We start from the raw sequence: 16,168 nt of genomic DNA, 5'->3' as shown, positions 1-16,168 counted from the left end.
TGCGCCGAATCGCGTGGAGTTTGGACGTCAGCTTTGGTTACATATAAACAAGTATAGGAAGACTTTGACCTTGGTCTGTTAAAAACCAGACAGACCAAATGGTCTCCTTTGCACTGGCTCAGGCATGTCCATGCCTTTTTTACACTTTTTACAATCCAAAAGCAGAGCAGGTGACTTAGTGTTAAGGCCAACTCAAGTCATGTGCATGAGTGCAGCACAGGAAAGCCATAAAGATGAGCTCTTGCCAGGTTGAATGGAGTTCAACCATCTCTGCATTGTCCGGGGATTCATGTCTTCAGAAATTGACAGTCAGAAATAACCAAGTACAAATATTTTGCTGCTGTGACTTACTTTAGTCCATTTTTCAGATATTGATTGGAGTACTTTTTCATGACTTCTTATCGTTGTTTAATTATATGTATAACTGACAGTAAAAGCTCACTAATAATTTTGTGCTTATACATTCAAGAGTCTCTACTGTTTTTTCAACTTAAGTAAGGAGTCATAGCGGTACTTTTACTTTCACCACAGACTTTTTCTTTCTGTAATTTATCGTTTACTTTGTTAATCAGTAACTCTCTGGACTTAGTCATGGTGACCAGCCAGTTGAAGTGTCTGCACAGAATCTCACTTTATCTGTCAACTCCACAGTGGCGGAACATGAATGCCTTTGTAACTCTCACAACAGGCCAGAAGATGCCAATGGTTGGCCTTGGAACATGGAAAAGTGCGCCGGGACAGGTAGAGGCAATTAACTACTCAATGGCCACTATGATACGAGTGCTGGATGACAAATTCTTAATATTGTGTTCTGAAGGTTGATAATTGATTCATTTCAGGTGAAACAAGCCGTGCTGACAGCTTTGGATTGTGGCTATCGGCACATAGACTGCGCGGCAGCGTATCAGAATGAACAGGAGGTGGGAGAGGCTCTGGCTCTCAGGGTCGGTCCAGGCAAGGTGATGTTGTCTAAATTTCCATGTCAGCGACATAGTTTGATTTGAATTTGCAGATTCAAAGGCACATTTATTTTTACATAGCAATTAAAGGAACACTTTGAAAACACATCAGATTTCAATGGTGAAAAAAAAAAAAGTTGGATATCTATACTGATATGGACCCCAAAAGACCCACCACCAAACCGGTCATGCTAAATGATGTTGCAGGCAGCATAACGCTCTCCTTGGCTTCTCCAGACCCTTTCACATCTATCACAGGTGCTCAGGGTAAACCTGCTCTCATTTGTGAAAAGCACAGAGCGCCAGTGGTGGACTTGCCAATTCTGGTGTTCTATGGCAAATTCCAATCCAGCTCCACGGTGCTGAGCAGTGAGCACAGGGCCTCATGCTCCCAGTCGTGATAATGACTAGCTAAAGCCAGCACTTGTGGAAAAATAGTTCAAAAAGATCAAGAGGGAGAAACTTGAAATTGCCTCCACCTGCAAAACCGGTCCTTTTCAGGCGTTGTTGCCCTCCCTCACCTCCTCTGACTGCACATCCCTGCCCCATACTTAGCCCCTGAGTCGCATTGACCCTTTGTTAACACCGCTAGGTATCCAAGTCAAGCCACTCAGGGCAGAAGAGCTGGGGATCAATCCTCCGCAATCAGAGTAGGCTAAGCAGTGTCTCCCCAGTGAGCTCCTCCCGGTTGTACCTATAAAAAAAAAAAAAGCCTTTTTCTTCTTGAGCAATCTTCTTTGTCCCATGTCAACAACGACCTGAGGAGATTCTGGATCCATTCCTCCAACTTTGCTGGGCTTCCTACATCGCGAGGCTCCAAGGATGTCAAACAAAGTACCTAGAGGGAACTCACCTGTATTGCAATACCTGCTAGGTATCCAAGTCAAGCCACTCAGGGCAAAAGAGCTGGGGTTCAATCCACGCCGATCAGAGTGAGAACCAGCCGCGGTGAACCACTGCCTTCAGGCAGTGCCTCCCCAGTGCTCTCCTTCCGGTTGTACCTACAAAAAAAAAAAAAAAAAAAAAAACTTCTTTCTTCTTGCGCAATTAACGTGTGTGGTGCAATGTGCTGTTGCATGAGCGAGGCTACCCCTCATAGAAGACTGAGCCTGGATTAAGGTCCTTCCGCTCTGGACCACCACACCCTGCGTGCGTTGTCCCCAGAGTAGGAACTCAGGGGGGCCGCATACATACCCCCTGAGTCGCATTGACCCTTACGTTAACACCGCTAGGTATCCGGGTCAAGCCACTCAGGGCAGAAGAGCTGGCGATCAATCCTCACCAATCAGAGTGAGAACCAGCCGCGGTGAACCGCTGCCTTTCTCCTCTGATCGGGGTTCAAGAGCACCGGAGCCAGCCCTGACTAAGCAGTGCCTTCCCAGTGCTCTCCTCCCGGTTGTACCTGCAAAAAAAAGCTTCTTTCTTCTTGAGCAATCTTCTTTGTCGACCTAAGCAGATGCTCGATCCGTTCCTCCAACTTTGCTGTGCTTCCTCCATCGCGAGGCTCCAGGGAAGTCCAAGTACCTAGAGGGAACTCACCTGCATTGCAATACCTGTGGAGGGAATGGCTGAAAAAGAAACCCTACTCTACATCGCCTAGGTCCCGGTGCATCCTCGGCCTAGTCACCTAAGCTGGACTAGGGGATGGGAGTATTAGGGGTAAGAATTTGAAACCTGTGCCAATTGGCCATTTAGGGTCCAACATTAAACGCGTGTGGTGCAATGTGCTGTTGCATGAGTGAGGCTACACCTCGTAGAAGACTGAGCCTGGATTAAGGTCCTTCCGCTCCGGACCACCACACCCTGCGTGCGTTGTCCCTAGAATCGGAACTCAGGGGGGCCGCATACGTACCCCCTGAGTCGCATTGACCCTTACGTTAACACCGCTAGGTATCCGGGTCAAGCCACTCAGGGCAGAAGAGCTGGGGATCAATCCTCCCCGATCAGAGTGAGAACCAGCCGCGGTGAACCGCTGCCTTTCTCCTCCGATCGGGGTCCTAGAGCACTGGAGTCCCTGAGCACTGGAGCCCTGAGTCACCTTGACCCTTCGTTAACACCGCTAGGTATCCAGGTCAAGCCACTCAAGGCAGAAGAGCTGGGGATAAATCCTCCCCAATCAGAGTGAGAACCAGCCGCGGTGAACCGCTGCCTTTCTCCTCTGATCGGGGTTCAAGAGCACCGGAGCCAGCCCTGACTAAGCAGTGCCTCCCCAGTGCTCTCCTCCCGGTGGTTGTACCTACAAAAAAAAAAGCTTCTCCTCCAACTTTGCTGTGCTTCCTCCACCGCGAAGCTCCAGGGAAGTCACAGTACCTAGAGGGAACTCACCTGTATTGCAATACCTGTGGAGGGGCCGCATGCGTACCCCCTGAGTCGCATTGACCCTTCGTTAACACCGCTAGGTATCCAGGTCAAGCCACTCAGGGTTGAAGAGCTGGCGATCAATCCTCCCCAATCAGAGTAGGCCAGCTGCGGTGAACCGCTGCCTTTCTCCTCTGATCAGGGTTCAAGAGCACTAGAGCTCCTGAGCACTTACACCCCGAGTCACCTTGACCCTTCGTTAACACCGCTAGGTATCCAGGTCAAGCCACTCAAGGAAGAAGAGCTCAGCATCAATCCACCCTGATCAGACAGACCCAGGCTACAAAAGTATGCCTCTTTATTCTTCAGCAATCTCCTTTGTCCCATTACAACGCACGACCTAAGAAGATGCTGGATTTATTCCTTCCACTTCCCTGTGCTTCATACACCGCAAGGCCCCAAGGAAGGCCAACCTGGTCCTGTTGTTGTTTCCAGAGGGTCACTATTTCAGGAACTTCCTACACTCACGGTTCCCATTCATTCAGGTTCCTGGTGCCTCCCTCTTCTGTGTCCCTTGTGCACTACCTCTCATTCTCCAGCAGTTACTCCAGGTAATTTGGATATATTTTTCGAGCAGCCCTGAGCGTGGCTTTATTGGATTTCCTATTATTAGTCAAAACTTATTTTAATATTCCCAACCCTGAGTAGTGTGTCTTCAAATATGACTACGTCCTTTGTCTTCTGTCTTCGTAGAGTACAAAAGTTGCTTTTCCATTTTATACCATTCACTATCATACTAATTACCTTTTTTTTTATCCCCTATACTTTTGATCTCAGTGATTTTAATATTTAGCTGTCTACTTTTTTGTCGATTAGTGTTAATTTTACTTTATTAGGTCATCTATTTTAGTTCAAACATTACCTATAACGATTGGTCTTATTGCGATACTTTGCATTTGACATCCGGGAATTCCATTAGCAGGGTGTCCCATTAGCTCTGAGAGTTTAAGATCACTGCAATCTCCACAGTTGTTCTTTAGGAGTTTTGCTCTTACCTGAAGGTCCTTATTTTGGGTGTCCCTTACACTCACGGTTCCGTGATTTTTCCAAAAATGGCCGCCACACCGTCTGGTCACCCTCGCGCACCCCCTGGTGGCTGGTTGGTAAGTTTATTGAGATTTTTTATAGGTAGTTTTTGGGGGGGATTTAATTCAACTGTTTTTAAAAATAAATAAATAAATAAGATTAGGGTTAGCCTAAATTTAATTCATAATGCCAATTATGTTAAAACTAGCCAGAGGTCGATTATTGATTTATTCATTTATTTGAGTGTTTGTTTATCCATTCCCACTATTGTCAAACTACTAGTGTTCATTACAGACCCATGATTAGTGGGCAGTACTGCAGCGAAGCAAAGTGGAAGTGGACATAAAGAGTGAATATCATAATAAAGTAATAAAGATCATTAGGCAATACGTGCCCGTTGAGTAAATGATTTTGCCTGCACAGCTAAGAGATAGAAAACGCTTAGCAGAGGATGGTTTCGATCCATCGACCTCTGGGTTATGGGCCCAGCACGCTTCCGCTGCGCCACTCTGCTGTGCTGGCTCAATCGTAGTTAAGTAAGATTAACTTTGTATTCAGATCAGAAAAGCGCTAGTCCGGGTCAAAAGCGGTCTCATTTTTTTGGTTTTGTTTGATGCAGTTTCCATTCAGACTGTACATTTTGCAAGTGTATTTTGTAAACACATCCACGCTTGTGACGATCTGTGCTTCCATTGGACAGCAATGAGAAGGAGGGCTCACGGACCCGGAAATGGAGGAAAAAATGGCTCGACTCTACACTGTTTGTATTCACACCTGAAGCCTACTGCACCAGAAGAGAACCGAGACCACTTTAAAAAGAGGGTCTCGGTCTGGTTCACGCATAAAAGGCGTTAAAAATCGAACCCTGGTCCTTTTTTAAAGTGGACCAAACAGGAAGGTCTGCAGATAATACAGTGCACCTCTACACAACTAAAACAATTATTTATTTTGAATGCTGCTTATTATCATTACTGTTCTTGATTACGTCATTGGAGTCAAATCAATCGAGAGTCACTCTAGTCTTCCCTGTAGGCTTTGCGTCGTGACCAAGTGTTTGTGACATCTAAACTGTGGAACACCAAACATGACCCTTCTGAAGTTGAGGAAGCCTGCACGACCACCCTGGCCCACCTGCGTCTTTCCTACGTGGACCTTTATCTAATGCACTGGCCAATGGCCTTTCAGTAAGAGATTCTTTGCCAGAGGATTGCACTGAACTGTATGTGTGAGTCACGTTGCGTGTTCTTCATATATTCAGGCCTGGAAAGGAGCTGCTGCCTCGGCGTCAAGATGGAAGTGTGTGTTACTCTGACACACACTACACAGACACTTGGGCCGCCATGGAGGACCTCGTGGACCAAGGCCTGGTCAAAGCCATCGGGCTGTCTAACTTCAATGCGAGGCAGATGGATGACATCATCAGAATGGCCAGACACAAGCCTGTGGTAAACCAGGTAGACTACAACAATCTCCACTACCTAATACATGGACACTGTCAAAAACAAGTGTCTCCTTGTTGTGGCAGGTGGAATGTCATCCATATTTGTCCCAAGCAGATCTCCTGGCTCACTGTAGGTGAGGATCAATGTTGGATTTCTTTTTTGTTTACGATTGAAAGCAGAGGCCGCCCTCATACTTGTACATGTCAGGTCAGCGGCTGTTTGCCTGACGGCTTACAGCCCTCTGGGTAGCGGAGATCGGCCCTGGGCCTCCGCTGAGGAACCTTGCCTGCTGCAGGATCCCAGAGTGGGAGAAATATCTCGGCAATACCACAAGACACCTGCCCAGATCATACTCAGGTTGGAGGGCTTCGATTTCATTTGAAAACTCTAAAGAATTATGCAAATGTATATAAACATTCTAATTTGCACACGATCCAAATTTGTACCTCTTATCTCCCATGCTTTGATTTGGACTAAATAGGGTGTGTCTCAAGATGTCAATTACGTTTTACAGGTGGCACATTCAGAGGGACATTGTGTGTATCCCCAAAAGTGTGACACCCTCCAGGATCCATCAGAACCTGCAGCTTTTTGACTTTGCCCTGTCAGAGGAGCACATGAAGTTGATGGACGCTTTAAATCGCAGCCAACGCTTCATTGCCCCATCAGTCAAGGTGATCCACGCATGTACTCATGTGACATGTCAACAATTCTGTGTTGTTAGATCAAACGCACGCCTGACTAGTTTGCTTTTTCCACAGAAGGATGGCAAGACACTTTGGCGAGATGCTGAACACCCTCATTTCCCATTCAATGATCCTTATTGAGTCGAAACAAAACCAAATTCAGTATTAAATCACACAGTAGCTCTAAAGTATTCTAAACTTAATTGGTCAGATTAATTTGATAATCAATGTTGTTGATTTGATTCACCTTGACAAAAAGTTCACGCTCAGCCTGCCCGAAAATGTTTTTGCTGGCCAAATGGCAATTGGGAGTGCAGGAATACGACTTGACAATTGTCTCGGACTGAACCTCGCTGCAGTGACACTGCGTGGTCAGCAGCAGGATTGCTTACTGCTGACAAATTCTGATTTGAATCACACCAACACATGGGGGGGGTCATGAAATTTGTCATTAAAATCATTTCCAGCCAATACATTTATAACACTTGTGAGATTTTATTTTCAACAACATAACCTTGACAAATTTAACAACATTATATGCTACTGTTTTATTTTAAAAAACAAAAAGTAAATTTAGCAATGTTTTTTCTTCCATTTCTCAAGGTCTAGCATAGAATCCCACCACTAGCTGTATCTTAGTATACTGAAAACGAGGCCACTCAACATCCCACCCCCTCCCCACTGGAAATGCTCCAGTACTCACCTTCCATTTGCAGACATCACCCTTCTCCCCACCCACAATAAAGCCAGAGCAAGCCAAGTGGCAACATGCTGTCTCCAAGGGAATTCATACAAAAAAAAAACGTAGGAACACAAGAAAGAAGCACAAAGTCCTAAAAAGTTGGAATCTGGTGAATTTTTACAGGTGTCATTCCTGTGCTGACCACTGTGGGGCAGTGTGTACATTTATCCATAAAGGTCATCGTCGTTATCTTCATTGAAAACAGGACCTGTGCCACTTCCTCCTGTGCTGTGGCTTGGACCACTGCCACCTGTGGTACTATTAGGGAACCTGGAAAAACAAGATGGGAGCGTTTCAATTCAAATTGTCATCTCATGATATAGCTGCATCTGCTAAAGTGCAATTTTACCCCTGTAGTGAAATTCTTATAACAGATTCAATCTTGCCACCTTCCTAAAATAATGGTCCCAGTCACTAAGATGAGTGAAATGTGTGAATATGATTGGGCCTTTATTCTAGGAAGGTGACAATGAGCACCAATTGCTAACACATTAGCAATTCCTACTTGGGCCCATCATCATCGAGACGATGATGTCACTAATATGACGACCACCCCGATGTGGCCTGCAGGCTGCTTTGCCTCAGTCTGGTTTTAACAAACACGAGAGAGAGCATTTTTCAAGAGGATTACATGTTGGGGTATTTGGAGACCATAATCTGTCAATCAGACGTAATCTCTAAAACTGCTACATTACTCTTTTAAAATGGTGCACATTTAACCCTCCCGCCCCAAGAAAAAGAACAGCGTCTGGATGTATGTTAAGTCCAAAAGTGTACCTAAAGCTGCCGAAGCCACGACTCTGCTGCAGCGTCTGTGCAAACATCTCGTATTTGCGGATGTCATTGTCGCTGACGGAGCGGCGGGCGAATCGCATGGCCTCCTCAAAATGGTCCTTCCTAATCTCAGGCACTGGGTCATCCTCTTCCACCTCCTACAAAATGAGATGGTGTTGAAAATGTACCCAACACGATGGAGGCTGAGCGAAGACGACAACGAAGTGGACTGACCATGGCTAAAGGATTTGTCTGCCTCTCCCTCTCTCTGCGGATCTCGTTCTCAATGCTCTCCCTGATGGCCAGTTTACATGCCCGCTGGCAGATCTCTGTGAGGTCAGCTCCAGAGAAGCCATTGGTCATCTTCGCCAGGTAGTCCAGATTCACATCCTGGGATTACATTAGGAGGAAAAACAAAGATCTGATGAAGTCAGTTAGCCAGGATGCAGTAAAGAAGAAAAAGCTCTGTGTAGTAAAATATACAGTACAGAAGTTAACAGTACTGCGCTTTTCTAAAAAGGTTAGGAGCACACATAGTCACGGTTTCATTGCCAATCTTAAAGTTCACCTTGCTGATGGGACTCTTGCGGAGGTTGGCCTTGAGGATGCTCATTCGGCTCTTCTCGTCAGGCAGGGGGATGTAGATGAGCTGATCCAGACGTCCGGGTCTCAGGATGGCAGGGTCGATGATGTCGGGTCTGTTCGTGGCGCCGATGATGAAGACGTTCTTCTTGCTGGACATGCCGTCCATCTCTGTCAGGATCTGGTTGATGACGCGGTCAGCCGCTCCACCGCCGTCTCCCACATTGCCGCCGCGAGCCTTCGCTATGGAGTCCAGCTCGTCAAAGAAGAGAACGCAGGGAGCTGCTTGACGAGCCTGGATGTATGCAGATGTTGGTTCTCATTAGGACCATGACCATTTGTGAAGATCTAACGGCAACAGGGTCACCAACCTTATCGAAAATCTCCCTGACGTTTGCCTCAGACTCTCCAAACCACATGGTGAGCAACTCTGGTCCTTTGATAGAGATGAAATTTGCCTGGCACTCATTGGCGATAGCTTTGGCCAGGAGTGTTTTACCGCAACCAGGAGGCCCATAGAAGAGCACACCCTTGGATGGGGTCATGCCAAACTTGAGGAACTTGTCTGGGTGCTCCACTGGGTACTGAATTCAAGATGATTGAGGAAGATAAGATAGTTTATGAAAGCTTGCAGATTGCATTCTGATGGATATTTCAGTTATATTGGTTTTCCATACCTGTACTAACTCTTGCAGCTCTCTCTTGACATCTTCCAGACCACCGATATCCTCCCAAGTAATGTTGGGAACCTCAACAACGGTCTCTCTGAGAGCTGACGGGTTGCTCTGGCTCAGAGCCCACTAAACATTGGTTTTATTAATTTAGTAAATGAATATCATTAAAAGAAATGTGCGTGCATATTGCCTTCCACGCAAGAGTTTTACCTTGAAGTCATCCATGGTGACGGCGAGAGAATTCATGACTTCCGCATCAATGGTCTCGTCCTCCAGATCGATCAGGTCCATCTTCTTTCTGATGGCCTGCAATGCCGCCTCAGAGCAGAGGGCAGCCAGGTCTGCACCCACGTGACCATGGGTCTCATTGGCTACCTGCCACGGCATACACACAGGTCAATAGTGCTGAACGGGCAAGTCAGCGACTGATGAAGTAGAAAATAAATGGACAAAAGGAATGCTGCAATTGTCAACAAGGACAATTAAGTCCTGACAGCTGACATGTACTGCGAGCTTTACAATTAGATTGCCCAACATATGAAAACAAAGACTCAACCTTCGGCATCCCAATAAAAAGTCAAGCTGCAGTCTATTCCAGTCGCTGTGGTCATACAGCAATCTAACAATGACACCTAACCAATGCTGGTACAAACCTGTTCCAAGTCCACATCATCAGCCAGCTTCATGTTTTTGGTGTGAATCTGGAGAATCTCAAGTCTGCCAGTGGCATCTGGAATGCCAATGTCAACTTCCCGATCAAAACGACCTGAGGACATTGAAACATTCTTATTACCATATTTTCCGGACTTTTTGACACATCTAATACACTTTATACACTCATTAGTAAAAAGGCTGTGGACCGCTGTTGAGCTCTACGACCTCGCTTGGCGGAGGGATATGCGAGCAGGCTCATGGTCACGCGAGAAGTGTTGATCGCATGCCCGTCCACCAGGCAAATGGTGCCGCACAATTGACACAAACGAGACCGAATGAGATCAAAATGGACATTACTGAAGAAAGGAAGCTTTTATACACAAACCCCCATTACAAAAGAAATGCATATGATGCCGCTTTTAAGTTAAAGGCAGCTGGCTCTTCAAAGAAATGTAGCTGCTGCACGTACTGTCTGTAGAGGTTTCCTCCGGCCATTAGCGGGCAGTGGGCTATTGTTGATGACATCTTGTTGTGTCACCCTTTTTAGTATTTTTTCTTTCAGGTTATGACTTCTCCTGAGCTTTCCGTGTACCCTGTATCGCATTACCAACTTGACCCCTGCAAGTGGTCCCATTTGATTTATTATTAGTTGTGTGTCGCTAGTGTTCCACGCACATTAAGTTTATTGTGGTCGTCACTGAGATTGATACAGGTTTGTAGCGCGCCTTCATCTTTGTCAATAAACGTTCTGTTAATAAAAGGTATGCGTTCCCAAAGAACCATCTCTTTCCAGACAATCCTCTTTGTGCATATTCTCTTATAAATGGTAATTTAACATTAAAACACCTGAGTCTTGTAGTCCGGTGCATCTTATATATGAACAAAATGAGAATTTCCCCTAATTGTAGCTGGTGCGGCTTATATTCCGGAAAATACGGTAGTTCACAAGTGCTTGACAGTGAGCCACAGCCACGGATAGCATGTTGCTTTGAGATGTTAGTTACCAAATCTCCTCAGAGCTGGGTCGATACTGTTTGGTCTGTTTGTGGCGGCCATGACGATGACATGAGCTCTCTGTTTGAGGCCATCCATCAGAGTCAGCAGCTGCGACACAATGCGCCTCTCCACCTCTCCGTGAGTCTACAAAAATACACAGGTACAGCAGAATGAACACATAGCAGCATTTAAAAGGAAGATTATACACAACACATAGGTAAGTTATTAAACCCTATGAATTGTTTCAAACTATTTTGAAAAAAAATGGGACACACAAAGAAAACCCTATACAATAATCCTCACCTTCTCTCGCTTTGGAGCAATAGCATCAAGCTCATCAATGAAGATGATGGCAGGAGCATTTTTCTCCGCTTCTTCAAAGGCTTTCCTTAAATTACTCTCGCTTTCTCCAGCCAGCTTGCTCATTATCTCAGGGCCTTTAGAAACAAACATTTGCATTAGCGGAATGCACTTTTTTTTTTAAAAAAAGATAATGACTGAGGTGGCAAGAATATCCTTTAGTTTTATATACAGTATTTCCATAATCTGGCACAGACTGACTGCATTTTTATAATGCATCTTATATATGTCACAACAGCAGACAACTGTTGTGACAAATGAACTCGTCTAGCCAGGTCTAATGACAATACATTCAAACAATGATGCAATGAGCTGGAGCTGGATGGATGACAGAATGAACTCCCAATGGCAAAGAACATATGCATGGCAGCATTGTCACTATACCATTGATCAGAAAGAAAAAGGCTCCTGTTTCATTGGCCACAGCCCTGGCAATCAGGGTCTTTCCAGTTCCAGGGGGTCCATAGAGAAGGATTCCACGAGGGGGCTGAGGAAAAAGCATTATATTCATGAGTAGGATAATATAAACATTGTATTATTATCTGTAAACATTGCACATCAGTACAGCATACCTTGACACCTATGGCCTTAAAAAGTGCAGGGTGCCTAAGCGGGAGCTCCACCATTTCTTTGATCTGAGCCAGCTGCTTCCTCACTCCACCAATGTCATCGTAGCCAACCTCATTCAAAGACTCCTCTTCATCCTGTAGGTTTAATAAACCATGTGAATAAGATAACTGTCAAGTTGTGGGGGCAGCGTGACTGTTTCGTGCCCACCTCTCTCCTGATTGGTTCACCCTCACAGTGAATGACAGTGTCTGGAGCAACGATGCAGTAGGGGGAAGGATCAGTTTCCACCACTTTGAATTCCACAGCACGCATGCCTCCTCGGACCAGGAACATATCACCTTTAAAGTCAAAACAGGTCATGTTTACTTAAAGTTACAACTCACAGAAGGGAATAGAAAACATATAGCAGTCAGATCTTGCTTGCACTGACCTTTGCGAATGGGCCTGTAAGCCTCCAGAAAGTATGGCTTGAGATAAACCTCAAACAGGTTGCCAGTGATTCCCTCGACTGTGTCATCTATTGGTAGGACATGGATCCTCTTTCCATACTTTACATCAGGACATGGTTGAATGCTGAGGGAAAACATTGTACTCTTTATATCCGACTTTGAGAAGGAGCCAAGACAGTGACGCATCACTCTCCTACCTGATGACATCACCCAGTCGGACCCTCAAGTTGTTGCGGACCACCCTGTTCATTCTAACCTTTTCATCAGAGCATGTATCATCCGATAATACAATGCACACAGTCTCACGTTTCTTTTTGCCCTTCATCAGCACTGTGTCGCCACGGAAGAGCTGCAGCTCATCCATCTTGGTCTAGAAACAATGTAGGATCAATTTCACATCATTGATATGCGAGTATTGTTCAAACAGCACTGAGCTATACAATCAATGTCAGCACTTTTCTATACAATCAATGTACCTGAGAGAGAGACACGACACTGTTGTCTTCATTAATAGACTCATCCACAATGAGTCTGTTGGGTCTGTTCTTCTGTTTCAGAATTGCAGTGGCTAAGTCATCATTCTTTGCTCTAAAGGAGAAATTGAAAACAATTTGGATGTATCAATACATCAAAGTAAAACGGAGTTGTCGCTTGTTTATTCAAACGGTGTAATCTGCTTAGTCAATTGGACAAAGTCAGCGCTTACTTACATCCCACTACATAGATTCCACAATCTGCACTCAAGGATTCCTATTTTCAATTGAGTGATATTATTTGCAAGCAAATTTACAATAGTATGTGCTCAATGTCCTAAACTCTCCAGTAAGTGAAGCTTCAATGTAATTAAATTTGTTGTTTATAACCCAAGTGAAATTTATACATGACACAAATGTACTGAATGTGTCAAACCGTTTGTGAGTATTCAATACAAATAAATGTTTTCCCCTGACTCACGTTTATACATACAATACAAATGCACTGAATGTGTCAACAATTAATTACAAGTTAGCATATATGTGTTCATAATTGATGTACAGTCAAACAGAAAATTGCGAAATAACAGCTATATTCCGGTAAAATTTCGTATTTACGGTACTGTTATATTGCTTTTAAAATGCGTTTCCGTGTCGTTAGCACGCTAATGTTAGCCTTTACGCTAAAAGACGGGCACGCAAGCGAGCCCAGATGACACAGCAAAAGGACCGAGAAGAAAACTTTGGATAGCTTTCTTGATCTACACAAAAATATATGTGCATTTACAAACTGCCAGTTATGGAGTTTCCTATGATCGCTTCCACCGTGTCGAATATTCACCGGATGAAAATAAATATTACACCATTAGTGTTAACTCGGTCATTGAGCATAAAACCTAATTGTGCTAACCAGCTAGCTTTGCGGCACTGTTGTGAGTAGATGTGACGCTATTGGCTAGCATGTTAGCATTGACGATCAGCATTATTTGGCTTAACGTTTAATGTGCACCACGCCTCGGTTCCAGGCCAACACTAGAATGACTCCAAACCAGTAGATGGTGTTTGCGGTCTATGTAAAGGCCATCCCTATGTAATGGTGGATGGCTTTGGCCTTGATAGTGTTGCTAAGCTAAGACGCGCAACAATCCAACAGCAATGACTGTGCTTTGTCAAGCCGTTGTCACAAGAGTATTTGCTGAAAACTAGTAACTGGACAACGACAGCAGTGGGGATTGCACTAATTAGTAATATTTGGTCGGGTTAACACCCCACTATCGGTAGGTTTTAAATGTTGACGCCTATGTAGGCAATGGACAAGTAACTGACCCCGTTAGCTTTTTCGCTAATATCTTAGCAATCGTGCTAACTTTAATAAACTTGTGTATACTAAAGACACGCTAACATTACATTATATTTTTGAAAACATATATTCATGTGTCTACTTACTCCCCTCCCGATGCCATGGTTGTCCACCTGGATAACAACAATAAATACAGAAAATCTAGCTAAAGTTACGATGCTTCGCCGGCTTTCGTTATCCCACTCCGCAAAATATCCGCGAATGTCCAGAGGTTTCCGTGGTTTTCTATACTGGTGTACAGAGCTCTTGATGCTCCATTGATTCTGATTGGTTGATGCCGTTTGTCAAAGTCGCTGACCAATGAAAAAATAAGAAAAGTGTATGACGTCACGTTGAGTAACGTATCCTTCGGCCAATTGCAAACGTATAAATTGCTTCTATGGTCCGCCTACTTTGATCTAATTGGTCAGATAAGACTGGGTAAACGTAGAGTAAACCAATGACCATGTACCGCGTTTAAGAATCAATAAATTTTAAAACACACTTGCACCCTTCATACGATAAATACTTTTTACAAAAAATAAAAATAGTATATAAAAATAAACGTGACACCTGCGTGTTTAGTATCCGACCAAACGGTGAAACAACTACGATAAGCGTGTCATTTGTGGCGCTCTGTCATGCCTGAGACGTCAACATAACGTGTGTTCTTTGATTGGTGTTTATCTCGTGGACAACGTGGATGTGTTGCTACGTCAGAAGGACTCTGGTTTTCTGGCGAATTGTAACAAACCAAATAAAGTACATCAATAACAGTTCCTATTAAATCATGTGCTTTTACCCTTTGTGGTTCAAACAATCCAGGTGACATTTCTATGCTGACGCTTTGTACACTAAGCAAACATTCACATTAGTTATGCTGTGTCAAACTTGTAATTGTTCGGCAATTTATCAAAGGCAACACCATACTCAAGTCAATGTATGTTCCATGTAGGAAACAACAACAACAATAATAATAATAATAATAATAATAATAATAATAATAATAATAATAATAATCTAAAAATTATACAAATGTGTTGCTTTCCTTTCAATATTCGAATTGAGCTATAGTACAAATAAAAAGTTACATATTCAATACATTTTCTTTGGACACAGCTATACAAATAAACACAAGATACATATCCAATAATGCATTGATGATTGTTGCCTATTAATGGACATTTAGGTTCTTATTTCAGACAAAATGGTTAAAGTTTCCCTCGTTTGCAGCGCAACCGGAAATGTAACGTAAAACAGTGAGGCTATCCTGCCCCCTTGCGGCTGGTTGGCAGATTAAATAATTCTCCAGCACCTATAGGTGGTACCAAATAATTTCAGCAGCCTTAGCATCTTTCGGCTTTTCTGCATGCGGCCCTCGAAGGAAAGGGTTCTTGGCCACAGAAATGTGATTAAGACAACGACCTGGGAACTTATTTACTTGTCTGTTAAGTGCTTTTTAATCATACGGCATACATGCAGTCAAACGTGCAGCCTTGCATGGTTGCATCTTACTTTTCCTTTCATACACTAAGAACAGAAATGTTTCAAGAAACTCCAATGCTGTAATAAAATTACAGCTGAGTCATCGTTGAAACTACCATGGCAGCCATTTTTGCCCAGCTGTCCCTGTGAAGGTGACTCTTCTCCCTTATTTTCTCCCGTCTCAGTGTTCTGTATACCTGATGTCCCATCCATGCGTCACTCTGCATCTCCATTTATCCTCTGTCCCCTGTAGTCTGAAACCTCCCTCAAGTGTTTGGTTATTCCACAACCTTCCAAGTTCATAGTCCCCTTTCCGGTCATTGTATTAAATCAGTGCTGACATTATAACAGCATGCAGAGAACCTCCTAACACAGGCTCACTAACAAAATAATAATGCATTGTTTCCGGTGTTGGGTTCATTTGTCTTTGGTTCTATTTATCTTTAATAGGTCTTTTTTTAATTGTTGTGGGTGATACCGATTAACTATTTTATCATACAGAAGCAATTGTCATTTTAACCTTTTGTATCTTACATGCTATTGATTGACCCATAAGTAGCTTCTTACATCAAACATAAATAGATGTACCCACTGTACAC

General features: G+C 44.0%; 2 protein-coding genes across 3 annotated transcripts; one reads left to right on the top strand and one right to left on the bottom strand.

Moving 5' to 3' along the window:
• The first annotated feature begins 583 nt into the window (after positions 1 to 583).
• Positions 584 to 6,942, top strand: akr1a1a (aldo-keto reductase family 1, member A1a (aldehyde reductase)). Of its 2 annotated transcripts, XM_049762304.2 has the most exons (9): positions 584 to 741; positions 840 to 959; positions 3,803 to 3,868; positions 5,376 to 5,527; positions 5,602 to 5,797; positions 5,869 to 5,918; positions 5,993 to 6,142; positions 6,300 to 6,459; positions 6,547 to 6,942. In XM_049762304.2, exons 1-9 carry the CDS (start codon positions 592 to 594, stop codon positions 6,610 to 6,612), a joined length of 1,110 nt encoding a protein of 369 aa, XP_049618261.1. In that variant the 5' UTR covers positions 584 to 591; the 3' UTR covers positions 6,613 to 6,942. The 2 variants fall into 2 exon arrangements, with proteins under 2 accessions (XP_049618261.1, XP_049618262.1); XM_049762305.2 differs by lacking the exon at positions 3,803 to 3,868.
• On the bottom strand, positions 6,943 to 14,358 carry vcp (valosin containing protein). Its single transcript, XM_049762303.1, has 17 exons — positions 14,192 to 14,358; positions 12,749 to 12,860; positions 12,470 to 12,642; positions 12,254 to 12,396; positions 12,031 to 12,161; positions 11,826 to 11,957; positions 11,638 to 11,740; positions 11,197 to 11,330; positions 10,902 to 11,037; positions 9,897 to 10,009; positions 9,454 to 9,618; positions 9,247 to 9,369; positions 8,941 to 9,153; positions 8,556 to 8,864; positions 8,222 to 8,377; positions 7,991 to 8,145; positions 6,943 to 7,483 (listed from the first exon to the last, which is right to left on the bottom strand). The coding sequence occupies exons 1-17, from the start codon at positions 14,206 to 14,208 to the stop codon at positions 7,378 to 7,380; spliced, it is 2,421 nt and encodes an 806-aa protein (XP_049618260.1). The 5' UTR covers positions 14,209 to 14,358; the 3' UTR covers positions 6,943 to 7,377.
• Positions 14,359 to 16,168: the final 1,810 nt, after the last annotated feature.

This window comes from Syngnathus scovelli, chromosome 3, assembly GCF_024217435.2.
Source record: "Syngnathus scovelli strain Florida chromosome 3, RoL_Ssco_1.2, whole genome shotgun sequence".
NCBI lineage: Eukaryota > Metazoa > Chordata > Actinopteri > Syngnathiformes > Syngnathidae > Syngnathus > Syngnathus scovelli.
The sequence above is the reverse complement of the archived record's forward strand: the minus strand, read 5'-3'. Positions and strand labels throughout refer to the sequence as shown.

Coding starts and splice junctions, on each gene's coding strand:
- akr1a1a (XM_049762304.2), top strand. CDS start 592: ATGGTGACCAGCCAGTTGAAGTGTCTGCACAGAATCTCACTTTATCTG. Junction 960..3,802: donor TCAGGGTCGGTCCAGGCAAG/GTGATGTTGTCT, acceptor CCATTCATTCAG/GTTCCTGGTGCCTCCCTCTT. Junction 5,798..5,868: donor ACAAGCCTGTGGTAAACCAG/GTAGACTACAAC, acceptor TTGTTGTGGCAG/GTGGAATGTCATCCATATTT.
- vcp (XM_049762303.1), bottom strand. Junction 11,958..12,030: donor GTGAACCAATCAGGAGAGAG/GTGGGCACGAAA, acceptor TTAAACCTACAG/GATGAAGAGGAGTCTTTGAA. Junction 8,378..8,555: donor GCAAGAGTCCCATCAGCAAG/GTGAACTTTAAG, acceptor ATGTAATCCCAG/GATGTGAATCTGGACTACCT.